Genomic DNA, 27,897 nt, shown 5'->3' with positions numbered 1-27,897 from the left:
GGTGGAGGATGCATCCTGGGGCGCTGCTGCTCTCTTTCTCCTCCAGCCATTTTGGATTAGTGATGGGGAGAGAGAGATGGGCTTGGGAATCAGCTGGGGCTAGGATGTGAAGAGTGTCTAGTGAATGAGAGGAGGATTGTCTGGGGGGAAAAATGAAAAAGGGATAGATCATTAACTGAGGGGTCATGAGGGTCTGAGGAAGATAGAAGAATTTTGGGGATGACTAGATTTGATGGAGTTTTAGGAGGTTGTAGAGGAGTGAGATAGGGGAAGGTTGAGAGGAGGATTGTTTGGGTGGGAGTGATGAAGAATTGGTGGATAGGGATAGCCGTGCAGAGGAGGCGCCAGCGGCAACACAAAACAAAAAACAAAAAAAGGAAGAGGAGAGGGCAGGGATAAAGAAAAACTCCGACGCCACGCGGTGAGTTTAGCCGCACCCCCGGAACGGCACTAGGCCTATCAGAGGGCAGCTAGAAGCCCTTTAAATCCGCGACCCTCCCGGCGGCGTCTCGCGCCGGGCGTCGCGTGCCCGAAGGAGCGCGACCTAAGGGGCCTGCCCCTTAGCACGCCCCTTGGAGCGTTCCAGGACTCCGACCCGGGACCTCTCCATTATCGGACAGCTTCTTCCCAGCACAGCTGGGAAGAAGCTGTCCGATAACGGAGAGCTCCTGTTTTCACATGCTCTCAGCTTCATCCACCTCTCATCCCAGCTTCCTCCAGCATTCATCCCAGCTTCCTCCAGCATTCATCCAGCCTCTTCAAGCTCTATCCATTCCCACACAATGCCGTCAGGTCTCCCAATTCTGCGCCACAGCCTCATCACCATGAGTAAAGAATCTATGCAATCGCAACCGCGCACCAGCAAAACCCTCATCCCAATCATGATTTCACCTTTTACTCAACTACTAGGTCTCGCTCTATTCTCACATTATTCAATGCACAATCTCTTACCAAGAAATCTCTGATCCTTAACGACTATCTACTAGATTCCAATCCAGACATTTGCGCCATTACAGAAACATGGCTCAAACCAACAGACATAGCCTTAATAAATCAACTCCCCCCACAGCTTCACGACTTCTTTTCCCTTCCCAGACAAAAGAAAAAAGGCGGGGGAATTCTTCTAGCAGCCAAAAAAGAGCTGAGATTCTCCCAACTCCCAACAATCTCTGACTCAAAACTAGAAATCGGCTTATTCAAATCAGACCAACTTCAAATCCTCCTCGTCTACGCACCGCCAGGTTTTCTTGAATCAGATGCCTCCTCCATCGTAGAAATTATTGCAAAATACATGAATCTGGACTCTCCGGCAATGATCCTAGGTGACTTTAATCTACATGTCGACAGCTCCACTCTCACAACCAACTGTGAGGCTATTCTCACCACCCTCTCAGCTATGGGCTTCAAACAGATCATCAATAAGCCCACCCACAAAGCAGGCCACACTCTGGACCTTATTTTCATTAACGCTGGCATTACGCACACATCCCCCCCGGAATGTACTCAGGTCCCCTGGTCAGATCACTCATTAATCTCCGCCACCTTCTCCATGACATAAACCCGTGCCACCCACCTCATTCAATCATCGTTCCTTTACAGAAGAAACTGTTCCTCAGAAGTCCTCAGCAACCATTTGGCTAATGAACTTCCAGACATTGACCTGTCAGACCCCAACTCAGCCCTTCGATCTTGGAGCAACATTATAGAGACAGCAGCAAACAAATTATGTCCTCTAGCAACAAAAAAACTCAACCCCAACTCCTCAAAAAAACAACCGTGGTTCACTAACGAACTCCGTCAACTCAAACAAAACCTCAGACGGAAAGAAAGCAATTGGCGCAAAACCCCTAGCTCCTGCACACTATCCACATACAAACTAACTCTCCACCACTACACGAACTCCACCCTAAGGGCAAAAAGGGACTTCTACGCCCACAAGATTCACGACCTTATTTTTTACTCCAAAGCATTATTTTCCTACGTAGCTGAGCTAACTCAAGCTAACGCCCCTATGATCCCTAACAACCTAGCACAATCCAAAGCTGACGAACTAGCACTGCACTTTCATGACAAAATCTCCAATCTCTTAACTGTTACCCCCAACCCCCCTCGACTATCAGCTCCTACCATCTCCCTAACAAGAACATCTCGCTTGAATCATTTGAACCCACCACAGCTTCAGAGATCCAATCTCTAGTAAAGAAAATGAAACCCTCTTCCCATCCACTCGACCATATCCCTACAAAACTGCTACTGCTAATACCAGATACCATTTCCAAAACCTTGGCTGATATCATAAACTGTTCCTTATCTCAGGGAATCTTCCCAGACGCTCTAAAACTGGCATCTCTGAAACCTCTCCTAAAGAAACCGAATCTTGATCCTAAAGATCCCAACAATTTCCGCCCCATTTCCAATCTTCCTTTTGTGGCCAAGATAATGGAAAAATTAGTCAACTCTCAACTTTCCGATTACTTAGAAGATCATAAAATACTGCATCCCACCCAATACGGGTTCCGCAAGGCATTAAATACCGAAACCCTTCTCATTTCGCTGACTGATCACCTCATCATGGGCCTGGACAAAGGCCAATCCTTTATACTAATTCTCCTCGACCTGTCTGCAGCCTTTGACACCGTCAACCATTCCATCCTCCTGAACCGTCTGGCAGACATCGGAATATCAGGAATAGCTTTGTCATGGTTCAAATCTTTCCTTAGCAACAGAGGTTACAAGGTCAAAATTAATAGCAAAGAATCCCTCCGCTATGACTCATCACTGGGCGTTCCACAAGGCTCCTCCCTCTCCCCTACCCTTTTCAACATATACCTCCTTCCACTCTGCCAGCTGCTAACTAACCTCAAACTAAAACACTACCTTTACGCAGACGACGTGCAAATACTGATCCCCATCAAAGAATCCATTACTAAAACACTTGAGCACTGGGAAACTTGTCGACGAGAGATTAACCTTCTTCTCTCTAGTCTAAACCTGATACTAAACGCAGCTAAAACAGAACTCCTCCTCATCTCCCTGGAAAACAGCAATATCACACAAAGCGCACCATCTAATATCTTTGTCACCCAAGCAAGAGACCTTGGAGTTTTAATTGACAACAGGCTGAATTTAAAATCATTCATTAACCGCACCACCAAGGACGGCTTCTACAAATTGCAAGTACTAAAGAGTCAAACCACTCCTCCACTTCCAGGACTTCAGAACAGTTCTCCAAGCAGTGATCTTCTCCAAGATAGATTACTGCAACTCTATCTTGCTAGGTCTCCCTTCCTCCTACATTAAACCTCTTCAGATGCTCCAAAACTCTGTAGCTATAATATTGACAAACACCAGAAGAAGAGATCACATTTCTCCTATTCTCAAAAATCTGCACTGGTTACCAGTACATTTCAGAATCCTCCGTAAGTCCATTACTATCATCCATAAAACCATCCATTCCCAAGCCCCTCTTAGCCTTCAAATCCCGCTCAAACGACACTCCTCATTCAGACCCATCAGAGAAGCCTACAGAGGATCGCTACATGTCCCTCAATCCAAAGCGACACACCACCGCACCTTCAGGGAACGAGCCTTCTCCACGGCAGGACCATCTATCTGGAACGCAAGTCCCCCGGACCTCAGACAGGAACCTTGCTTATTAACATTTAGAAAAAGAATTAAGACTTTCCCGAACCTCACTGACTCCTCCAATAGACCCAACGGACTGACTGCAACTACCACCAAGTTACATTCCAGTACTATGTAAATAGCTGTCCTTTTTGTTCTCATTCCTAAAAACCATTCAGGCCTCTTGTCTTCTCCCAGTTCCTGCTTCCCCTGTTTTATTGTAACTTTTTTTGCTTCTTGTCACCTGTTAAACGTTCTAGGTTATCACCCCCCTTGATACTTGTAAACCGGCATGATGTGATTCTATCATGAATGCCGGTATAAAAAAGCTTTAAATAAATATAAATTTATTTAATATGAAAGAGTTAAATGAGATGGATGAGGCCATTTGGAATGAAACAAAAATGTTCTTTTTCTTTAAAAATGGAAATAAAAAAGGGCGTTCCTAAGACATCCCTGGGGCCTAGTCCTTCATGGCTGGGTCTCCCTAGGCCCAACCCATCTCCCATCCCCAACCCCAGAAACATGGGCTGGGGACCTCCCTACCTGGCCCCCTCTTTACCCCACTTGCTGTGGATTCCGAATTAAAAGCATAAAAAGGGCAGGAGCAAGCCTACTGTCCCTGCCCACCTCCCAGATCTTGAAATAGGGCACTGGCGGCCTTGACATCTGTGCCAAAAAAGACGACATTTCAGCGCCCCCAGGCAAATTGGCTGACTGTGAAATTCAATTTCCAAATCAGCTACTGGTGTTTCAGTTGGGTGTGTTTGAAATAATATGAAGGTGAAAGATGTATTCTCCAGAAAGGACAGGAGATATCCATCTTTTCAGCACATGTATTAATGACCTAATACCTTTATCTAACTACCTGGACCAGCAAATAGGTTTTATTAATTTTAAAAGTAGGATTATTCTGGAAGGAAAATCGTTTTAACTGGGGCCATTTAATATCTACCATCCATTCCATGAAACAAAATGCCTTATGAGCAGGCAATGAAATGAGGGCTTTGCTAGAAATATTTGCCCAGACTGGTACCAGGGAGCTAATTTACTAATAATAATAATCTATGATTTCTTGATTTCATCCCTGTCTAAGGATGAAAGCTTTATGATAAAGGTTAAAATTAGGAAAGTTGCTCCCCCTTGATGCTTGAGAAGTTTCAGCTTTGTAAAGGCAATACAAGGTGATTTCTTTTGCGAGAGAAATTGAATCATTTTCTTATCTGCCTCTTTGTAGAAAGTAGGTGGAACATAAATTTGTCTGTGTCCTCTGGGCCTCTGTCCCTCCTGATGCAGCCCATGTGGCGAAACATGGCCCGTGTCGGGGGACTGAACTTTTATTCTTAAGTATCCTTGAATAAAAGGTGAAAACGTTTGCCTTGAATTTTCATTTTTCATTTTTTGATTAATTCACTACAAGGATCTGTGATCCTTCAGCACTGTACCATTTTTACTTATGGTTAATCACCACTAACGTACACTGCTCATAGTCTCCACTTCCTATTGGAAATAAAACAGGGACATATTAAAAAAAACCAAAAAAAAAAACCTTTACATGACCTGAAGAGTAACAGATATTTTATTGGTTTTGAGCCTACCATTACCAGAATAAACATTGTGCAATGGTATCTCATAAATGAGCCAGAATTATGTCTGTATTCTTTAGTATAAATGTTTCAAGGTCTGAAAACAAATTCCTATATACTTTATGCTGTCAGATTTACACTGGAATATTTATGACTGAAACATTTCCTTGGTTCAATATATTCAAACATACATATTGACTAAAATGTTTTTTGAATAAATGTGAGATGTCAAATACTTTAATAAAGTTATTGTGAAAAATCTTATTTAACATGCTCTCAAGGTTAACACATTTTATACATAATTTAGCTTGCTTTCTTAATCTCCTAAGAGCTTCTGTATTGTACTTTTTTTTTTCTCCCCAGGCTATCAAAGGGAGCTTACCTTCCAAAGAGATGATGGCTCTTTCAGTGCTTTTGGAAACAATGATCCATCAGGAAGTACATGGTATATAACATAGTAGCATAATAATGATGGCAGATAAAGATCCAGTCAGCCCAGCAATTTCCTTAAGGGAGTAACTGCTGAACCATGCAAGTTAACCCCCATGCAGAAATATTACACCACCCCTTTCTTCTTTTTCAACTTCAAGCCTTTAGAGCAGCGCTTCTGAACCAGTGTGTCGCCAAGCACCGGCAGGTGTGTCGCGTGCTCCCGGTCTCTCCCGCTGTTCTTCCTTCCCTGCTGCTGTTGCCGTCAGGCTAACAGCACGTTCAAGCCCAATGGGAATGGCAGCGTTATTAGAGGAAGCTGTGGCACCCGTGGCTGGCCTTTTCTTCTTCCCGCGCCTGCCCCGGAACAGGAAGTGATACGCAGTGCAGTGAGCAGGAAGGCGAAAGAGCCGTAACGCATGGAAAAGTAGCGGCGGCAGCAGTATCAGCCCCCGAGCAGTTGCGTGGCCTGGAGCAATCGAAGCAGCCGGCAATCGGCAAAGGAGACAGCAGTATAAGCCTCCCACAGCCAATGGGATTCTTCTTTCTTGGCCTGCAGGGACTGGTGGAGATTGCTGCAGCTACCATTGTGCTCGGGGGTGGGGGGGGGGGGAGAGAGGTGGGAGGAAGTGAGTGAGAGAAGACAGCCAGCCTGTAAGTGAGAGAATGTGTATGTGTGATTGAGAGCATGGTGTGATTGAGAGCATGTGTGTAAGTGTGTGAGAGAGATCGTGTGTGATTGAGAGAAACTGGTCAAAGAGGTGATGTGTGTGTATGTGAGAGACAATAAAATTGACTGGTCAGGGAGATGACTGGAGTGTGTGTGAGAGATTGGTCAGGGAGGTGACTGATATGTGTGTGAATGTGAGAGAAAAAGCATGGGAGTAAGAAGCCTGGTGTTGTGTGTGTGTGTGTGTGAAAGAAAGCATGGGACTGAGAAGCCTGTATATGTGAGAGAGTGGGAAGCCTGTTTGTGTGTGCATGCATGAGAGAGAGACTGGTTGGTAAGGTGATGGTGTGTGTGAGAGAGAGACTGGGGTGTGTGTATGTGAAAGAAAGTGATTAAGGGAATGAGAAGCCTGTGCATGTGGAGAGAGTGAGCATGGGAGTGAGAAACCTGAGTGTGTGGGTGTGTGTGAGACACAGTATGGGAGTGAAAAGCCCGTATATGTAAGATAGAACATGGGAGTGGGAAGCCCTGTGTGTGTATGGCATGAGAGAAACTGTTCAGGAAGGTGACTGGTGTGTGTGTCAAAGACTGATTGGGAGATGTGTGGTGTGTGAGAGACAGAAACTGGTCATGGAGGTGTGACTGGTAATGTGTGTGTGTTAGAGACAGAGATTGGTCATGGGCCCTAAGGAAGAGGACCATGAGTATAGAGCTTAGCAACTACTGCTGCTTCTGGTGTGTGCTGCAGCCTGCATGGAAGAAGACAGGAGTAGGAGAGCTGCTAGAGGAGGTAAGTAAAGGTGGCTTTTTAAGTTTATCTTTCTTGATTGTCTGCCATTTTAATTATTTAATATTATGTGATATCTGCTTTTTTGAAATATTTTATTGGTGTTTGGAGAATTTTTAATAGTTTTTATGAGTTTTTAATTGTTTTATGTTATTCTGTTCATAGCTGTTTTAAAACATTTATTCTGCTTATTAGTATAGTTTTACAGTTATTTCTGCCTGGGTATCTATACCTGCTTGCTAGTTCTGTTTTCCTAATAGGAGGTGTTTAGGGCCTGATTTAATATTTGTAGTGTTGCCTTTTCATAGATAGGGTTGTTACTAGTTGAGTGCATTCCTTAATACAGGTGTAACTGTGTGCGGATTAGTTTATGTGCATTACTGCAGATCCTGGGAGTATGTTAGGTCAGTTCTGTGTATGTTACTGAGGTGAGATATTTTACTAGCATGTAAGTGTTTGTATCAGTCTTATTTGTTGTGTTTTCTCAAGGGGACATGCATTGGTGGTAAACTGCTGTCTTTTCATATGTAGGGCTATTGAGCCTGGTAGTAAAAGGAGTTTGAGTTGCTGTTATTGAGATGACACCAGAACCAGAATATCTTTTTTGTAGGGTGAGTTGTATGGGGAATGTCATAATTTTGCTTTACATCCATTATTGTGGGTCAGGGGGGTTCCCGAGGATGCAAACTGTACTTTTACATCTAGACCTGTGACAATCATGGGTTCAGTGTGTCATGCATGTGAGAACCATCTATCAGGTGTGTCCCGACAGAAAAAAAGTTGAGAACCACTAGAGCCAGTGTTTGTCTAATATCTTTTTGAATTAATTTGTCTCGTTTTCACCACCTCTTCTGGGTGGGCATTCTAAGCATCCACCACCCTCTCTGTGAAGAGATATTTCTTGATACTGGCTCTGTCATCCCCCTAGTTCTACCATTTCCTTTCCAATGGAAAAGGTTTGAAGATTGTTCATTGATAATACCTCTCAGGTATCTGAAAGTCTCCCCTACATCTCCGCACTTCCATGTTATATATATTTAGATCCTTCAGGCTCTACTCATAGGTCTTCTGAACAAACACCATTTTGTTCACCTTCATCTGGATCATTTCCATCCTGTGTCTATCCTTTTTGAGATACGATCTCTAGATCAGAACACGGTACCCCACCATATAAGGCTTCACCAAAAACCTGCACAAGGGCATTATCACCTCCTTTTTCTTACTGGTTATTCCTCTCTTTCTTTCTACATCCCAGCATCTTTCTGGATTTAGCTATTGCCTTCCCATGTTGCTTTGCTGCCTTCAGATCACCAGACATGATTACCTCTAGGTCCCTCTCCTGGTCCATGCATGTTAGTCGTTTGCCCCCCCCCCCCCCCCCCCTTGAAATCACCTACAGCTCTTTTGGATTACTGCACCCCAGTTGCATGACTCTGCAGTTCTTGACATTGAATGGCAGCTGCCAAATCTTCGACCACTCTACAAGTTTTCTTAAATCACTTTTCATTCTCCCTACTCCTCCAGGTGTATAAATTCTGTTGCAGATATTAGTATCATCTGCAAAAAGGCAAACTTTTCCTTCTAACATCTTTGCAATGTCGCTCCCAAAAATATTGAAGAGAACCATTTCCAAAACCGAACTTTGAGGTACTCTACTTATCACCGTTCTCTCAACAGAGCCAATTCAATTTACCATTACACATTGTCTCCTGTCAATCAGTTAGTAATCCATTCCACTTGGTGCCCACGCCCCAGCTTCTCATTTTATTCATGAGCCTCTTACGTAAGATTGTATCAAAAGCTTTGCTGAAATCCAAATAAATCACATCGCGCACTCTTCCTTGATCCAGTCAAAAACATCAGTCAGATTTGTCTGACAGGACCTTTCCCTAGTGAATCCATGCTGCAACGGGTCCAGAAACCCACCTGATTGTAGATTGTTCACTATCCTCTCCTTCAGCAGAGTTTCCATCAATTGTATTACCACCCACTCTAACATTTATTCTTGTATTCTTTAGTCTTTAAATCTATTTTGTTTTAAAATCCACTGGCGGATGCATCTTATTACCATTATCAGGATTGGAATTGTTTTCCTTCACAAGAGGTGGTATGGGAATCATCCTAGACTCTGCACTGACTATGGAGAACCAAATAACAGCTTTGACGAGACATTTTGGTGCTTCTGAATAGTAAAACTATGCCCTACTACCTACCAACCTCAAAACGGTAATGCAAGCAACAGTAGTTGCACACTTAGGGGTCGGCCTCAGAGGGAACTTTCCTTCCACATCCTCCCACCTTCCCCTCCCTTCCCCTATCTAACCCACCCCCCAGCCCTACCTAAATCCCCCCCTACCTTTTTTGTGCAAGTTATGCCTGCTCGGCATCCTCCGCCACAGGCTGCAGTGCCGGGGGACTCGGGACCGCCCTCCCGGCCCGCCCCCGGACACACCCCTCCTGCCCCTTTTATGAAGCCCCGGGGCTTTGCGCGTGCCAGTGGCCTATGCAAGTGCCCTGCGTGCGTAAATCCAGCAGGATTTACATGCGCAGGGCTTTTAAAATCTAGCCCTTAGACTATTTCAGTGGCATCTACACAGGATTTCAAAAAGAGTTCATTGAAGAAAACTATAAGTGCTCCAAAATGCCACTACTAGAACATGCCTCCCTTAGTTGCCCTAGTCTGGCATCCCATCTTACTGCATATCAAATTTAAAATCCTATCACTCATATTCAAGGCACTGAAAAACATTGGCCCTGCATATCTGACCAAAAGAAATAAAAGAATGTCACCCAATTAGAAATCTTTGCCCAAGTCAACAACAGCCAACTGCTGTGCCCTTCAAAACAACCTGACTGTATTTAAAAAAAAAACAAAAAAAAAAAAACTAGGTTCAGAGCCTTCAGAGGTGTGGCAGCAGATCTATGGAATGCACCCCTCTCCCACCTGCAACGAATCGGACTACATATACTTCTGGTGTCAGCAAAAAATACATGCCTCTTTACCCAACAGAAGGTTGACATCCTCTGTAACCTATCCCCCTGATTGGCACTGGCTAATCACAAACCAAATGTAACACTGAAAAACCAGGGCGTAGAGAAACTTGAGATATTTGATCTACGTAAAGACCTTAATATATATATCTACTATGCTGCATGCACATTTGCCAGTAATGTAATATCTTGCAATAATGTAATACCCCCTATTTGCCTTGTCATGTTTTACTGTAATTCTCCGCAACGTTTGACATAAGGCCCGATTTTTAAAAGGGCCGCGCATGTAAAAAAAGGGGGGTTACGTGCATGGCCGGGCCTTGTACGCACCACGTGTGTTACTCCCTTGTATGCACATCGTGCGTAAGTCCCTTTTTGCAGGGCCCGGCACAGAAGTGCCGGGCCCTGCAAAAAGGGCGGGCCGGCAGGCATAGTCTGGTCAGGGTGGGCCGGGGAAGCGCCCGTTTGGCAGCCAGCCAGTGCGCGGAGGTTACTTCTGCTCCAGAGGAGCAGTAAGTAATGAAACAAAAAAAATGTAAGTAGCTAGGAAGGGGTTAAGGGTCGGAGAGGACAGGGGAAAAGGGTAGGAAGTTTAGATAGGGGTATAGGGAAGTTCCCTTCCAGTCTGCTCCTTAATTGGAGCTGACTGGGAGGGAACTGGGGAAGTCCTACTCGTGTCGCCGCATGTGGCCTTTTAAAATTTCCCCCTCCCCATGCGCGGAGGAGGCCCCTCGCCCATATGTGCATGCAGACATTAAAATCCGGGGCGCATGTACACATGGGAAACGTATTCTATAGAATATGTGCGCATGTTATAAAATCGACACATCCATGTGCGCGTGGCTTTGAAAATCCAGCCTAAACTTATTTTACTCAAATGGACCTTTATATAATCTACCTCATTATAATGTAATCACCTAGCTCTTGACCTAATCCACTACTACATTGTAATCCTATTTGAAACAGCCTTCTAATGCAACGCTCTCACTTTCCAAATTTTGATCTGATCTATCGCATTGTGACCCACTTTGAAGTGGCTGACCAGCCACTAAAGGCAAAAAAGAAATATTAAATGTAAGGAGACCAGCTTGGTATGGAGGTAACTTGAGTGGAATGCTTTGAGCCAAATGTTGCATACAAGTATTTGAAAAAAGTTCTGCTAAAGTTAAATAGTTAAGACATGTTTGCAGCTTGACACAATGTCAGATAATTCTATATTTCAGTTGATGTCATCTAATTCATAGAAGTATGAATCAATTCCATAGTATAGTTAAGAGGATGTTTATAGTCTTATTTGCACCTTTGAAATCCAGCATCTTAGAAATTGGCAGTGAAAACTCAGCAGCCCATGGCAATGCACGCATGCTGCACTGATGGATGACTAACTCGACAAGGACACAATCAACTTCAATTTTTTTCTTTTATCTTCAGTGTATATTGTTGGGTGAGGTGTAAGGTCTGAGAGAGTATTTCTCTCTGACTCAGTTCACCCATGTCTCTAGACAAATTTATTTGACAGTTTAAACAAATACTTTTAATCTTATCTATAATCTAAAGCCCATGGAACTGGGAGCAAAAGGTTGCCCAGAGACTCCAAAAAGCTTGGAAAGTTTGAATAGATGCCTTCTTGTGAGGCTTTAAGCCTCCTTTTGCCTTGCATATAATACATTATTGGCTTTGTTACAACATACACAAGTCATTACTCCTTTTTGCACATGCAGATTCTAACATTGTGTTTACATCCACAACACTTGCGCAGAGAAAGCTCACAGAATATACTCAGGACATGCTGTCAGCATGAAGCGTGGATAAGCAACCCATAACATTTTCAGTCACTGTTTGGCCTCCTTTAAAAATATTCTTATACAGCCCTGCTGCCTAGGAACAATGGTGAGAAAAATAGCACCAGTGCACAAATAGGTTAAATAAAGGTGAATCCCCATGTGCATTTCTAAATTAAGAATGGGATGGGGATTCCACTGCAGACTTCAGTTCAAAATTTGGGAATTAGATCAGGAGTTATCTTTGGATAGACAAATCTCAGCATCTGTTCAAGCATTATTATTTATTTATTTTTTAACATATGTTTTGCTAGATGCACCCTTATGTATCTCCAGCTAATTTGATGTCAGTGGTACAAGTGTTGGTGATATAATACTTTGGATTATTGTCATTCAGTGCATGTAGGTCTTTCACAGAGTGATCTAAAAAAAAACTACAGTGGGTACAAAACACTGCAGCCAGGATGTCGGGTGATCTGAAACCAAGAGACAGTCACCCCGCCCCTGAAAACGTTACACTGGCTACCATTGAAGCTCAGTGGGAATTTAAGATTTTAACTCTGGTGTTTAAGATAATGGGAAAGGGCCTAGTTAGAGAGAGAATTTCCCATTATGTACCATCGAGGAGTTTACAGTCATCCCAGGAAAGGTCTAAGTTCTCCCTATAAAGAGGGGGCTCAACTGCAATTTACGAGGAGGCAGACTTTCTCCATTGTGGCACTGACATTATGGCATAGTCTGCCTAGTAAGATCCGGCTGGAAAATGATTCTTTAATTTTCCGGAAAGACATGAAGACCTGGCTGTTTGAACAGATTTACTGCTGATTTGCCTTGGGTTAGTAGGTTATTATAGTACTCTAGTTTTGGGGTAGTGGGAGATGGGGTTAAAGTTTTAATATTTATGATTGTATTAGGAAGTGACTAGAGTGCTTAAGGTGTTCTATTTTAATATATTTCTATTGAATGCATAATAAGTTGCTGTGGGCCTGTTGATAACAGATATAGAAATGTAAATTCTAAAATAAAATAGAAAACTATTTATCTGCCTTAAAAAAAAAATTGGAATGTACAAATTATTAAAAACCTGCACCACTGGAAACCCAGCATGTATCCAAATAAATAAATAAGCTACTTTGCCCATGTATGCACTCTGCCTTCTCTTAAAGCAGCTCTCCTGCCCAGGGAGGTGCAAGATTTGCTCCTCAGATGGCAAAGCTTACTTGCTTCCAAGAAGTAGCATTCCACTTTCCTAATGCCAGGCTGGTCTGATAGTTTATTTAAAGATTTTTATATACCGACATACACTTTGAGTATCACATCGGTTTACATAAAACATGAACATGGCTTAGTAACGTTTTACAGGGAACTATTCATATATACGAGTAACTTGAAAAATTATAAATGCGAGCACAGGAACTTAGTTTAAAGCGAATAATGTGAACTTACTTAACGTGAAAAGCACTAGGCAAAACAGCACTCTAGAAATGGAACGCATGTGAAAAGGTGCTCTATTTTGCTTAACAATGCTATGGGATGGTTTTAAAAGAATTGGACACCTGAAAAATGGGAGAAGAAATTGCAATCGCACATATCCTATCACAGAGCTAGAAGATGAGAGTTGTGGTCAGGCAGAATCTCTCCAGAATTTAACTCAGAATGAAAGCTCCTGCTGGGGATGCTCTCTACAATGTGTAGAGAGCAGCATTTTGGAGTAATTGGAGGGGCTTGAGGGTGGAGGTTGGGAGCCCAAGGAGGATGGAGTTACAATAGTCGAGTTTGGAGAAAATGAGGGCTTGGAGGTACTGATCAATAATCTTGAATGAGTAGTAGTGGTTTGATATTTTTGAGGACTTGTAGTTTGAAGTAGTCTTCTTTTATTATGGTGTGGATGTAGGTTTTCAGGTTGAGCTGGGAGTCTAAGGTGACACCTAGGTTTCTTACAGTTGTAACGAAATGGCTCATGCTTTGCATGAAGGGGCCATCTTGAATATTCCATTCTGGGGGTTTGTTAGAGATGTGTAAGATTTCTGTTTTTGCGTGGCTAAGGGTGAATGCTATTTGGGATAGGAGTTTTTGTATTTGGGTAAGGATGGAGTTCCATTGTAGAAGGGTGTTCTGTATGTTTTCTTTCATAGGGATAAGAATCTGGACATCATCGGTGTAGACAAAGTATTGGAGGCCCAGGTCAGTGAGGAGTTTGCATAGTGGGAGCATGTAGATGTTGAAAAGGGTGGAGGAGAGTGATGATCCTTGAGGGATGCTGTGTGAGAGGGGGAATTGTTTTGATTCCTTGTTGTTAAGGATAACGTTGTAGGTTCTGTTCGATAGGTAGGAGCATTGTGGTCCCGTCTAGTCCAATTTCACTTAGTCTGGATAGGAGGGTGTTGTGGTTGACTGTATCAAAGCGGCGGATATATAAATCAGTTTTGTAGATGTAGTGTATTGTTCTGTATTTGTCCAGGTGGGGTGGGGTAGGATCTTTTCTCCATTTTTTTTTGGCTTGACGGAGTAATCGCTTTGTTTTTCAGTTCGTGTTTGTTTGTACCATGGCACTTTATGGGTATTTTCAGTTCTGATTTCTTTGGTGATGATAGGACATTTTGATTTTGCAATTTCAGCATTGATGTTGAGCCATGAGTTTGTGGCTGTGTTTGCAGTTTTGAGGTTAAGATCTTTTAGGGTGGTGGAGAGGGCTTCTACGATAACTTCACTGGGGCATGGTTTGGGGAATGTGATGTATTTTTTGTTTCTATATGGTTGATTTTTGAGTTGTAGTGTGGTTTGGATGAGTTTGTGGTCAGACTATGGGATGTTGGTGTGTGCTGTTTTGTTGTTGATAAATATGAGGTCAAGGGTGTGACCAGATTTCCGAGTTGGTGTGTTTACTATTTGTTTGAAACCAATGGCTGACATGGTGTCAAGTAGTAGTTTGCATGTGGGAGACTGGGGGGGGGGGGGGGAGGTTGAAGTCTCCTAGGATGATTGCTGGTATGTCCATGTTAATGTGTGATGGAATGATTTCAATGAGTGATAGGTGGAGGTCCAGGGATTTGGGTGGGCTGTATACCAGCATGATTTGAAGGTTTTTTGTTTTGAAGAGGCCTATCTCCAGGGGTGGCGGTTGATTAATGTATTGTTGTGTGAATTTGAGTTTCTTTGAGGCTAGGAAGAGTAGTCCACCTCCTTTTCTTTTAGGTCTTGGTAGTGAGAAGATGTATGCTGAGTGGGGTAGTTGATTGATTAATGCTGTGTTGGATTTCTTGAGTCATGATTCTGTGATGCAGAAGATGTCGGGGCAGTTGTCCATTAGGAGATCCTGTAGTATGGGGATTCTCTATTGCAGACAGACTGTGCGTTAATCAGGATGAGTGATAGGAGGGATAGTGTTTCCATGTGAGTCTTTGGGTTTATGGGTATGTTTATGAGGTGTCTTGGTTGTGGTTGGTGTGATGTTTGTGGTGTGTGATGTGGGTATGTGTGGCGTTTTGTGTTAGGGGAGGGGTGGTTGTGTGTTGGTAGGGGTATGCAGTGAGCAGCCATGTTGTGTGAGGGGGAGGTGATAGGTTGCAAGAGTTTTCTTGGGTTGCTGGGAGATGTGGGCTGGTTGTGGGTGTTGGTGTATAGGTGTTGGTACATAGGTGTTAGGGTGGAGTTGAGGAAGGTAGAAGGTGTGGGGATTAGGGGATTTCTAGTTGGGGAAAAGGGGGGCATTGTGTGGGGCACAAAGGAGCGCGCTAAGGGGCAGGCTTCTTTGTTGCACTCCTTAGGCGCGCGACACCTGGAGTCGGTTTTCTGCCCTTTAAAGGGCTCGGTATGAGAGTAGATTTACTCTTAGGGCCTGATTTTAAAAAGCATTTACTCAAGTAAAACTGGGTTTTACTCTAGTAAATGCACTTTACTTGAGTAAGTGGGCTTTTGAAAATTGCTACAATATATGCCATTGAATTGTCCATAGGATTTACTCACGTATTTGCACTTTACTTGCATAAATGGCTTTTGAAAATTGCTACAACAGTTTGTTACATTTACGTGCCTAACTCCTTTTGAAAATTACCCCCTTACAGCTAGACCAATTAAGAAAGAAACTAAGCCCTCTTCCTGTCCTATTTATAAACTTTCCTGTTTGTGAGAAATTAATTTTCAATGAGCCAAGTAAGCAAAAACAGACATGCTCCCTCTTAATTTAAAAAGCTATGCTGCGCAACCCTTGCGGATATGCTGGTCTGTTTTCTGCATTTTCATGGCAGGGCAATAAAGGCAGATCTGCTTAACTGGATGATCATCTCCTGCCACAACCCTTTGACACCCTGTCATGTAGGGGGTCATGTGTTAATGTTTATTGCTTGACTGAGAATGCAGACAGGAACCTTGGGTAGCACCATCCATAGGTGGTCACTTCTGTTTTTTCTGCAGTTGGACCTTACAGACCAACATTAGAATCCCTGGGACCTGCCATCTAAGGTGCTCCTTCCAATTCCAAGAATCAGTGTACCTTTCTATAGTATTTGTGTAAAGCATAAGGTTCTCACACAATGTGGATGCATCCAATGAGTGTTATCACAGTGAGAATTTATACTTTCCTGTGATCTTTGCTACATGGCTGTTTTCTCTTATGTTTTTCAGTTATGCAGGATCTGTCTTTTTGCCCTAAGAAAGTATAGCTAATTGTTTTAGAGAGCAGGATGTTTAGCGTTAGGAATTTGTATGGCAGACAACTTTGCGCTACCTTTGCCCTACTATGTCATATGGGCCGACGTCGCCCGTATGACATAGTGAGGGCAAAGGTAGCGCCGGTGCCATTTTGAATATTGGCAATACGGCCCGCATGCAGGAGGTCGCTCCCGGACCCTCGCTGGACTTTTGGCAAGTCTTGTGGGGGTCAGGAGGCCCCCCCAAGCTGGCCAAAAGTCCCTGGGGGTCCAGCAGGGGTCCGGGAGCGATCTCCTGCACTCGTGACGTCGGGAGCCAGGAACCAAAATGGCGCCAGTGCTACCTTTGCCCTGTCATATGATAAGGGCAAAGGGCGGGAGATCGCGCCGGGACCCCCCCCACTGGACCCCAGGTAATTTAAAACATTTTGGGAGGGTTCGGGAGGGTGGGGGATTTATTTTAAAGGGTCGGGGTGTGTTTTAGGGTTGTTTTGGTGTGCCGGTTTTCCCGCCTTTCCCCCCCCCCCCCCCCGATTTACGATTTTTTGACGATAAATCGGGGGAATTACTATTGTATCGAGGCTCTAATGATATTTGACGATTTAAAATATATCTGACAATTGTTTTAAATCGTCAAAAAACGATTCACATCCTTATAATGTAGTAATTGCACATAACCTTATTGAAATGTGTATTGCTTCATGAACTTAGGAGGGAAAACAGATAAGATGCCTAAGGTTAATGAGTGAAGTTGAATAACCATTTTATACATAGAAGTAATCACCTGGACTTGCAAATACATTTGTTTGCTACATGATTCTTATGTTTAACTTTGCATGTCTCATTAACTTTTGTTTTCAAGGTTATCCGCCTTTGTATTAAGATGTTTTCTCCAGGCTCGCTCTTTTATATACATTGACCCAGCAATATTGCAGAAAACGGCTACATGGCTTATCAAACATCAGAATCCTGGTGGTGATTTTTCAGAACCAGGCAGACTGTTACACAAACAGCTTCAAGGTGGCAATAATAGCCCAGTCAGTCTTACAGCCTATGTTATAACAGCACTTGTAGAATACCCAGGATACAAGGTATTTGGACTTTCTAAATATATGTATTTTTACCCAAGGATGTGTGAACTATGTGGAAGAAAATAAAATGTACAAAAATGAATGACTTGGTGGCATCTTAGAAACAATATACTGTTCCGTTTATTTTAAAAGTGGTAATTTCTTTAGGTAGAAAATGTAACTGTTTGTAGAATAGAATTTTACTGTATGTATGCATTAAACATTGATTACTGCATGTCTTCATTGAAGAAATCACATTACACTATTGCTGTGCAGCAATTAGCTTTGCTTGAAAAAATTCAGGAAACAGAGCAAAATTAAAAATCTGACATTAACGTACAAAGCTAGTCAGCAAAATCTGAACCTGATAAGCATATGATATTATAAGCTTTAATTTCAAATATGTGAACTAGAAAGTGATATGAAGAAAATATAGTTTAAGAATTCTAGTTGTCTACTGATAATTTATCCACATCTAAAAGATCTTTTAGCCCTTAGTCTTCCATAAAACCAGATCCACCAACTCCAGCTCTGTAACTTATAAGAACATAAGATATGCCATACTGGGACAGACCAAGGGTCCATCAAGCCCAGTATCCTGTTTCCAACAGTGGCCAATCCAAGTCACAAGTACCTGGCAAGTACCCAAACATTAAATAGATATCAAGCTATTATTCCTTATTGATTAATAGCAATTTCTGGCAATGAATTTCAGAGCTTAACTATGCAGTGAGTGAAAACCAATTTTCTTCAATTTGTTGTAAATGTAGACCTCTATCATATCCCCCCCCCCCCCTCAGTTGTCTTTTCTCCAAACTGAACATCCTTAAATTCTTTAGCCTTTCCTCATAGGGGAGTCGTTCCATGCCCCTGGATAGGAAGAAATCTTGCAAGTCATCACACTCTCTGGATGACAGCTCAGATGTATCGTTGGCAGTGTGAACAGAATAACTGAGTATCAGGGCCAATGTAAGGGTATCAGCCACCCTAGGTGAAACTTACAGCCTACTGCCCCTCACCACACACTATTAACGTCTATCATTATTGTCCTGATGGCACTCAAGAAAGAAACCAAGTGAAGTGTCATTTGAATATAAGTTCCCAGTACTCACAGGATCAGTCCAGAGAAGTGGGTTGTGTATCCCTACCAGCAGGTGGAGTCAGAGAGCAAAAACTTTGGGCACTGCCATATATATGAGAGTGCCACCTGCAGTCCCTCAGTATTTCTCTGACTCCTGCAGGTGGTAGAGGTGCACTCCTGCAGTCTTAGTTTACAATTTGTTTCTTTTAGTTAGTTAGCCTTTCTTTTTTTCGTGCGGTCGCTTCCTGGGGTGTTAGGCACTAGAGATGTGAATCGGAACAGGAATCTGATTGGTTCCGGTTCTGATTCAAATCTTAAAATGTTTATCGTCCGGCCCGATTGGGTTTTTGTTTATCGGCTGCGCTCGATCTGATAAACAAAAAACCCACTCGACCCTTAAAAACCGACCCCTTAGCTTCCCTCACCCTCCCGACCCCCCCCCAAAAACGTTTTAAAATTACCTGGTGGTCCAGTGGGGGCGCGGGGAATGATCTCCCACTCTCAGGCCATCGACTGCGCTAATAAAAATGGCGCCGATGGCCCTTTGCCCTTACCATGTGACAGGGTATCCGTGCCATTGGCCGGCCCCTGTCACATGGTAGAAGCACTGGATGGCCGGCGCCATCTTTAAAAATGGTGTGGGCAAAGATGGCCGGCGCCATCTTTATAAGATGGTGCCGGCCATCCAGTGCTCCTACCATGTGACAGGGGCCGGCCAATGGCACGGATACCCTGTCACATGGTAAGGGCAAAGGGCCATCTGCGCCATTTTTATTAGCGCAGTCGATGTCCTGAGAGCGGGAGATCACTCCCCGCACCCCCACTGGACCACCAGGTAATTTTTAAATGTTTTTGGGGGGGTTGGGAGGGTGGGGGAAGCTAAGGGGTCGATTTTTAAAGGGTCGGTCGGGTTTTTTTTTTTATCAGGCCATCGGCGCCATTTTTATTAGTGGCATCAAAATGGCGCCGATGGCGCGGGAGATCAGTCCCGGGGCTTCCACTGGACCACCAGTTACTCGTAAAAAGTTTTGGGGGGGGGGTGAGAGAGGGTGAGGGAAGGTAAGGGTTTAGTTTTAAAGGGTCGGGGTGGTTTTGGTGTGCCGGTTTTCCTGCCCTCCCCCCAAATTCCCGATTTACGATTTTTCATGATAAATCGGGGGAATTTCTATTGTATCGCGCACTCTAACGATTTTTGACGATTTAAAAAATATCGGACGATTTTTTAAATCGTCAAAAAACGATTCACATCCCTATTAGGCACCTTTGTGGGCCATCCCCCAGTGGAAGCTGGGCATCTGAGGGATTGGATATCCCTGGCAGGGTCTTGCCTGCCACAGCTCGGTGGACGACGGCCAGGGGCTCCTGGTGACTCTCCATCGGTACTACTACAGCTGCTCCCTTGTCCCCTGCAAGAGCTTCTTTTGTTTTTAGTAAAGTTTGAATTAAAAAAAAAGTAAGATTCAGAAGTTACTTGCGGCTGAGCGGCTGACTGTTTTTCGGCAGTGCTCAGGTAAGGAGCAGTGCAGGAGGGACCAGGCCCGTTGGGACCAATTTTGTGGGAGGCTGTCAGCATTTCCCTCAGCTCCCGGGCTCCGGCTGCTTCGGAGGGAGGGGTAAGTTTATAAGTGGCCCGTTTATTTTAAACTTTACCCACGGGTGGCCTAGTGTTTTGCTGGAGCTGAGCAGTCCTTTCAGTTTTCTTTACCGTGGCGTGGCTGCGCGCAGTTCTTGGCAAATTTGTTTATTTCTGTCTCTGCCGGTCTGACATTTTCCCATGTTGCGGCTGCGAGCGGCTTGTCGTTTTTCGCAGCCTTCCCTTTCTTCTGACCACAAGGCGCCATGCTTTTTCTCTTGGGACCATGTTCGTAATTGCAGGCCTACCGTGTGTGTGGGACACGCGGGCATGCATTAGATTCAGCATTTTTCTGCGCGACGTGCACCATGGATGGAGGGCGATTCGGGGCTTCCTGCCCCCCCCATGGAGAGGGACTTCGTGACTCACGCCAGAATTTATCGTCCTCATGCACCAGGCCTTCTTGGCACGAAAGCGCTCAGCAGTTGAGACCTGGGCCTCTGGGGGACAGTTTGGAGCCACCTGAGAAGAGGGATAGGAGTGCGGATCTTCATCAGCATCCTACTGACTCTCATTCGATGGGGGATGATCCCCGGGGACCACAAACTCTGGGTCAGGAGCGACCCCTGCCTCGGGGGCAGACTTAGAAATCGACCCGGATCCACAGCCGGATCCGGCTGATGTTGATACAGATCCAGATGACCCTGATGATATGCCCGCTGAGGGAGATGACTACAGTGTAGTTCACCTATTCAAATGTGATGAGTTAAGACCCCTTATTCCCCAGGTTCTGGAAGTTCTAGGACTTCCCAGGATGAATCTGAAAATGAGGGCGTTAATCCAGTCCTCGATGGCATCAGGGGTCCCACAACGTCCCACAACGTCTTTCTCTCTGCCTAAGAAAGTCTGCAAACTGGTGTCCAGGGAGTGGGACACTCCTGATTCAGGGCTGAAAGTGGGCAGAGCTATGTCAAAGCTATATCCCTTATCGCTTATCGACTGAGGTTTTAGACTTGCTGAAGATTCCAAAAGTAGATGCCACGGTTTCTGCAGTCACTAAGAAGACCACTATCCCGGTGGCGGGGGTGGCTGCCCTAAAGGACATATAGGACCGAAAACTGGAGATCCAGCTAAAGAGGGCCTTTGAGGTTACCGACTTGAGCTTTCGGGCGGCGATCTGTGCTAGCCTGATGCAGAGGGCTTGCCTGTGATGGGTCCAGGAGTCTGAGGCCGGTGCAGGATCAGGGGGCGGCGGGGCACTACAGTCTGCCCATTTGGAGGCAGGCATCGCTTATGTTGCGGATGCCCTGTATGATCTGGTGAGGACTTTGCCAAGAAGTATGGTGTCCATGGTGTCGGCACAGAGACTCCTCTGTCTGAGGATTTGGGCGGCGGATTTGTCCTCAAAGTCCCAGCTTTGCAATCTCCCTTTTTAGGGTAAACTCCTGTTCGGGGAGGAACTGGATCAGCTGGTAAAGCTCCTTGCGGAATCCAAGGGCAATACATTTCCGGAAGATAGGAAATCCTCTAAGAAAGTATTCCCCCCTCGACCACAGGTTCGGGATGTTCGCCGCTATAGAACTAGCAGATATTCTGCACTAAATGCTTCCAAGCCTGGTCTGGGGCATCAACAGTCCTTTCGCGAGGGTTGCCATTCCGGCCGAGACTCAGGACATCTTGGCGCAGGAAGTAGTAAAACTCCCCAATGAAGCCACGAGCACCCATTCTGTCGTTGAAGCTGTCTGAGGCAGATTATCCAACTTTTACATGGAATGGACAAGGATTACCTCAGATCGTTGGGTCTTGGAGGTGATCAGAGATGGCTCTGCACTGAAGTTCTTGCGTCCAGTCTGGGAGGTATTTGTGGAGTCCCGTGTGGCCTCAAGCAGCAAGCGCGATGCGGACTGGGTGACACTGCAATGACTTCTCGAACTCAACGCTATTGTCCCAGTTCCAGAGGCACAGCAGGGGTGGGGCCAGTACTCTGTTACTTTGTGGCCCCCAAGAAGAAAGGCACATTTCACCCGATCTTCGATCTGCAGCAGGTTAATTGTTGCCTTCGGGTTCCTCGCCTTCAAATGGAAACACTGCGGACAGTGATGGGTGCGGAAAGGGGAGTTCCTGGCTTTCCTATGCCTCACGGAGGCATATTTGCATATACCTATCCGACTGAGTCATCAGAGATTTCTGCGCTTCAAAGTCTTGGGACAGCACTTCCAGTTTCAAGTGACTGTGGTAGTGGATCTTGGTCCACCCGTACCGGGACAACTGGTTGATTCACGCGGTCTTGGGAGGACTGCGAGAGATCGGTGCTCATGGAGATATTCACTCTTCGGTCCCTCAGGTGGGTAATCAATGTGCAGAAGAGTTAATTGGAGCCCACTCGACAGCTAATTTACCTGGGAGCACGATTCGATACCTTGCGAGGCAAGGTATTTCTAGCGGCGGACCACATAACGAAGTTAAAATCTCAGATCCATTCCCCCCTTCGGAGGAGCAGTCCCACAGTGTGGCACCATCTTCAAGTCGTGGGCTCCATGGCGTCCACTTTGGACTTGGTCTCTTGGGCGTTCGCTCACTTACGACCATTATAACGTGTGCTTTTGTCTCAGTGGAGTCCGGTGTCGGAGCAATTCCACCTCCCAATGCCTCTGCATACAGAGTCAGACTGTCGTGGTGGCTCTCGCACGGCAATCTGGAACGGGGAGTGGATTTGGACCCTCTGAATTGGCTGATAATCTCCACCGATGCCAGTCTCTCCGGTTGGGGAGCAGTGTGGGCAGACAAATCCGCCCAAGGGCTCTGGACGGCGATGGAAAGCTCCTGGTCCATAAATCGCCTCGAGACGAGAGTGGTACGTTGGATCTGCAGGCCTATCTTCCCTGGATCTAGGGCAGGATGGTGCGCATATTCTCCGACAATGCGACAATGATAGCATACATCAACCAACAGGGTGGGATTCGAAACCCCGCGGTGGCATTAAAGGCCCATCTACTGTTTGCCTGGGCAGAAAGACATCTAGGAGGTATTGCGGTGTCTCATGTCGCGGGAGTGGAGAACGTGCAGGCAGATTATCTCAGCAGACAGCAACTGGATCCAGGAGAGTGGGAGTTGTCTCTCAAAGCATGGAATCTCATTTGTGCCAGATGGGGAGCTCCTCAAATGGATCTGATGGCTAGATGGGCGAATGCGAAAACAGGGCGCTGCTTCAGCCGTCGCTGAGAGCAGGGCTTGGTGGGCATCGACGTGCTCTTGTGTCCCTGGCCCACGGGAATTCTCCTGTATGCCTTTCCATCCTGGCCCCTCATAGGTCGACTTCTCCATCGCATAGAGCTCCGCCCGGGACATGTGGTTCTGGTGGCGCCAGAGTGGTCACACCATCCGTGGTTCGCGGATCTGGTGTGCCTGGCTCTAGAAGGTCCGCTAAAGCTGGCCCATCTGCCACATCTGCTCCGTCAAGGGCCCATATTTTCAGATCGGGAGGATCACTTTTCACTCGCGGCTTGGCTTTTGAGATGCGATGTTTACAAACAAGTCATTTCCACCCTTCTGCAGGCGAGACGTCTGGCCACCTCTATAGCCTATGTGAGAGTCTGGAAGCTTTTTGAGACATGGTGTCATCAGTGTTCTTGCGATTCTTTAACAGCTGAGGTCCCTTGGGTGCTTGATTTTCTGCAACAGGGTCTCACTAAGGGTCTAGCGTTCAATTCCCTTCGTGTACAGGTTGCGGCTCTGGGTGCCTTGAGGGGAACGTTCAATGGCTGTTCGCTGGTAGCGCATCTGGATATTGCTCTGTTTCTTAAGGGGGTCAAACACATACACCCGCCGGTCCATGCGGTGTGTCCCGATTGGCGTTTGAATCTCGTCCTGCAAGTGCTGTGTGCTGCCCTGTTCGAGCCTATTCGCAGGACCTCCCTGAAAGATCTGACGTTGAAAACGATGTTTTTGGTGGCCATTTGTTTGGCGCGTCTGATCTCTGAATTACAGGCGTTGTCGTGTCGGGATCCTTTTCTGCGGATTTCCGACGATCGGGTGTCCTTGCGCACGGTGCCGTCTTTCATCCCTAAGGTGGTTTCGGCATTCCACGTGAATCAGACTGTGGAGCTTCCGAGGTTTCCTCATTGGTCCTGAGAGTCTTCTCAGAGCAGAGACCACCATCAGTTGGACGTGCAGCACACCTTATTGCGTTATCTGGAAATTATCAATGACTTCCGACGTTCCGATCATTTGTTTGTTCTTTTTGGTGGTTCAAAGCAGGGGGACAAAGCCTCCAAGGCGACCATATCTCGGTGGATTAAAGAAGCCATTTGCTTGGCATACATTGCCCGAGGGCGTTCAGTGCCTTTGGGTCTCAGAGCTCATTCCACTAGGGCCCAGGCTACTTCCTGGGCAGAGTGTCAACTACTGTCGCCTCAGGAAATCTGTAGAGTGGCTGTGTGGTCTTTGCTGCACACTTTCACTAAACATTAACGATTGGACGTTAAAGCTAATGATGAATCGTCCTTTGGTGGGAGTATTCTGTGTGCGGGTCTTTCGGGTTCCCGCCCAGGGTAGGGTGGCTTGGGTACATCCCACTTCTCTGGACTGATCCTGTACGTACTGGGAAAAGAAAATTGGTTTTTACCTGCTAATTTTCGTTCCAGTAGTACTAAGGATCAGTCCAGAGGCCCACCCCTTTCTTCAGATACCGAAAGACTGTCTTGCTCAGAACTTGGTTATCATTTTTCATGAAGCTCCTTTTTGCAGATATGATTGATTGGAGCACTGTTTAGCAGTTGATTCGGTTTGATTATTCCAGGAGCATAGGGGTTGGCCGTGTTTTTGGTTGGCTACTACCCTTCGTTCTTTAGTTCTGTTAGCTTGGGCTTGGGTACAGGACAATACTGAGGGACTGCAGGTGGCACTGTCATATATATATATGGCAGTACCCAAAGTTTTTGCTCTCTGCCTCTACCTGCTGGTAGGGTTACACAACCCACTTCTCTGGACTGATCCTTAGTACTACTGGGAAGAAAATTAGCAGGTAAGAACCAATTTTCTTATCATTCATGCTCATGCATTTTCATTTGTTAGATCATTTCCTGTCTTTAGAACTAATTTCCTGCATGAGTACCTTTTTCCTTAGATCTTCAAGACCTGTAGTAACATAGACATTACATTTCCTGAGCATATATTCAAAATAGGATGTGATTCTATAGGTTTAGAGAAATTGAGAGATCTTGAAGTCTAGTCCTGATACCACTTACTTTAAGATTATATATTTGTGTGTATGTGGAGATATATATATATATATATATATATATATATATATATATATATATATATATATATATATATATAATGTATATAGTAATTCCTCAACAAACATGCTTTTTTTCGTTTGTTTTAATATTTGATGGACAAATTTATTTTTACATAAAGGGTCAGATCCAATTTGCAGCAGTGGCTAAACCAAGTCATAAGTGGATTTCTGCAATTCCACTTTAATAATGGTTTATGGACTTTTCCTCCAGGAACTTGTCCAGATCTTTTTAAACTACTAGAACTAATGATATGTGCTGGTAACCACTACTGGAACACGTGTCCCAAAATCTAAATGCCTAGTGCATCTAAAGCACTTGTCATAAGTCTACATTTGGCGTGTCAGTCAGTCCCAATTCTGATTGTCTAAATTGTCAATCACCACCAACATTCACTATTTTGTTTTATATATTTTTTTCCTTTCACATATTTGAAAATTATTTTCTCAATCAAGTTCATCTTTGTTCCAGAATTCTTTTCACGTGCAGTCTGCGGCAAACTTCCTAGAATCTAAAATGAAAGAAGGCATTCCAGATAACTACACACTTACATTAGTGACTTACGCATTATCATTGGTTGGTAGCATTCAAGCAAAAGAAGGCTTAGATGTACTGAATGAGAGAGCAGAGAAACAAGGTAAAAAGTGAATTTTTGTACTGTATTGATTAATTGAATACAAAGAACATTTTGATTTTTACCAAAACATAGTGATCACAGTAGCATTAACTTGTCAACAGAAGCTAGAACTTTTACCATAAACAATTAATTGATCATAATTAACTGAAACTTATTGAAGACCTTTAGTTACCTCCCACTCCTGAAAAGATTATAATCCGTAAATAAAGGGTTCATTTTAAGCATTAATACCTTTCATTTCAGGTCTTTCACAGAAAAATATTTTTCATCATTGATTGTGTGGAAAAGTCTTTATTTTTCTTCAGTCTTTTGTCAAAAGAAGTAATTCCTCTTATTTCTAAGCTACCAGATTTAGGGGGTCATTTACTAAACCATAATAAGTTCCCTGAAGGCAGAAAATACTGGATATTTTAGTAAACTGTGGTATTCTGTGCTACAGCATATGAAACCCTGCAGTATTTTCCCCAGGGGGGAGGGGGGAAATATACTGCAACTCACCTTAGCCCCACCAAAAGTGTGTGATGTGGTCTTGGGCTGCGGGACTGCCATAATTTAAAGAGCCTGATTGCCTCTCAAATAACTCAAGGGTCTCTCAGAATCCTCTGTCTCACCTGCCCCAACAATCCTTTGAGGCAACCAAAGTTCAAAGAATAAATTTTAATCCCCGCCCTGAAGTAATGGTGCAGGATCTGCCCCCATCCCTTCCTGTTTCTCAACTCCCCTCCCAGTGCTTCCTCCTACCTCACAGATTTACCAAACTTGCCCTGGTAGTCTAGAATGTCTGAAGTACCCCTTAGGCACTGGCCAACATCAGCCATTTTCCAAATTGGAATTGGTTGCCCCACTATGTGATGGCAAAGGCAAGATATTGGCCAGATGGTGCCATTTTGGAAAATGGCACCACTGTGGAGCTTAAGTGGCACTCTGGGCCCCACTAGAATGAAGAGGATGGGTTAGGGTGGGAGGGTTTGAGAAATGGGAGGGGTTTAGAGGCAGGGTTTGCACCACTATCTCAAGAGGATAAAAATTTGTTTTGAACTTTGGCCACCTCAAGGGGCAGCAGGGAGAAGGTGTGGTTGATGGAAGTGGGTCTTTGAGATATGTGGGTGGTGGGAGTTTAATCCAGGCTGATTGACTCCTTTAATTCACTACCCCAGGAGCATCGAGATTTGTGTTAGTGTCCTGATGCTCCCAAGGGAAGCATCATGAAAGTATCTCTGCTTGTGCATTTTCAGGCAAGACATATTCTTTTATTTACATAAAATTAGCCGGTAATGAGCTGCTTTGTATGCAATTATATGATCTCATACAGATTTCATCAAGATCTGTTGTCAACAGTAGGTGCACATCTATGGCTACGATAATGGGTGACCAAATCATGGTCCATAGCATACCTATCTAAACTTTCCTACAAAGGAAAGTTGTTATTTGGAGGAGAACTCAAAAAATTGGTAAAAAACCTTGAAGAATCAAGACCACAGAGACCATCAGAAGACAAAGTTTGAACATTTTATTGATCTGATACAGGGTGGGGATAGTTATGTAATTTGACAAGATATAGACAAGGAAAACAATTCTCATTCCAACCACAGAGATTTGGGTGAATGTGCACTCCTTTCGAGGAGCAAGAAGAACAAGGCCAGAAACAACTAGGTTACCCAGAACAGCTCATTCCACCCAATTAGATCTTGAGGATACTCTTATTGGTACAGCCAATAG

The 27,897-nt window shown here is 44.6% G+C and overlaps 1 protein-coding gene across 4 annotated transcripts in view; it reads left to right on the top strand.

The window, feature by feature from the left end:
• Positions 1 to 27,897, top strand: part of CD109 (CD109 molecule) — a 456,523-nt gene that overhangs the window by 351,218 nt on the left and 77,408 nt on the right. For all 4 annotated transcript variants that reach the window (XM_029595620.1, XM_029595619.1, XM_029595617.1 and 1 more), the window contains 3 exons: positions 5,574 to 5,655; positions 17,380 to 17,608; positions 26,013 to 26,178. In XM_029595620.1, the coding sequence (XP_029451480.1) occupies positions 5,574 to 5,655; positions 17,380 to 17,608; positions 26,013 to 26,178 (477 nt within the window). The remainder of the gene's footprint in view (positions 1 to 5,573; positions 5,656 to 17,379; positions 17,609 to 26,012; positions 26,179 to 27,897) is intronic.

The sequence above is a fragment of the Rhinatrema bivittatum genome, chromosome 3 (assembly GCF_901001135.1).
Source record: "Rhinatrema bivittatum chromosome 3, aRhiBiv1.1, whole genome shotgun sequence".
In the NCBI taxonomy this organism is placed as follows: domain Eukaryota; kingdom Metazoa; phylum Chordata; class Amphibia; order Gymnophiona; family Rhinatrematidae; genus Rhinatrema; species Rhinatrema bivittatum.
This window is presented reverse-complemented; position numbering and strand designations above follow the sequence as displayed.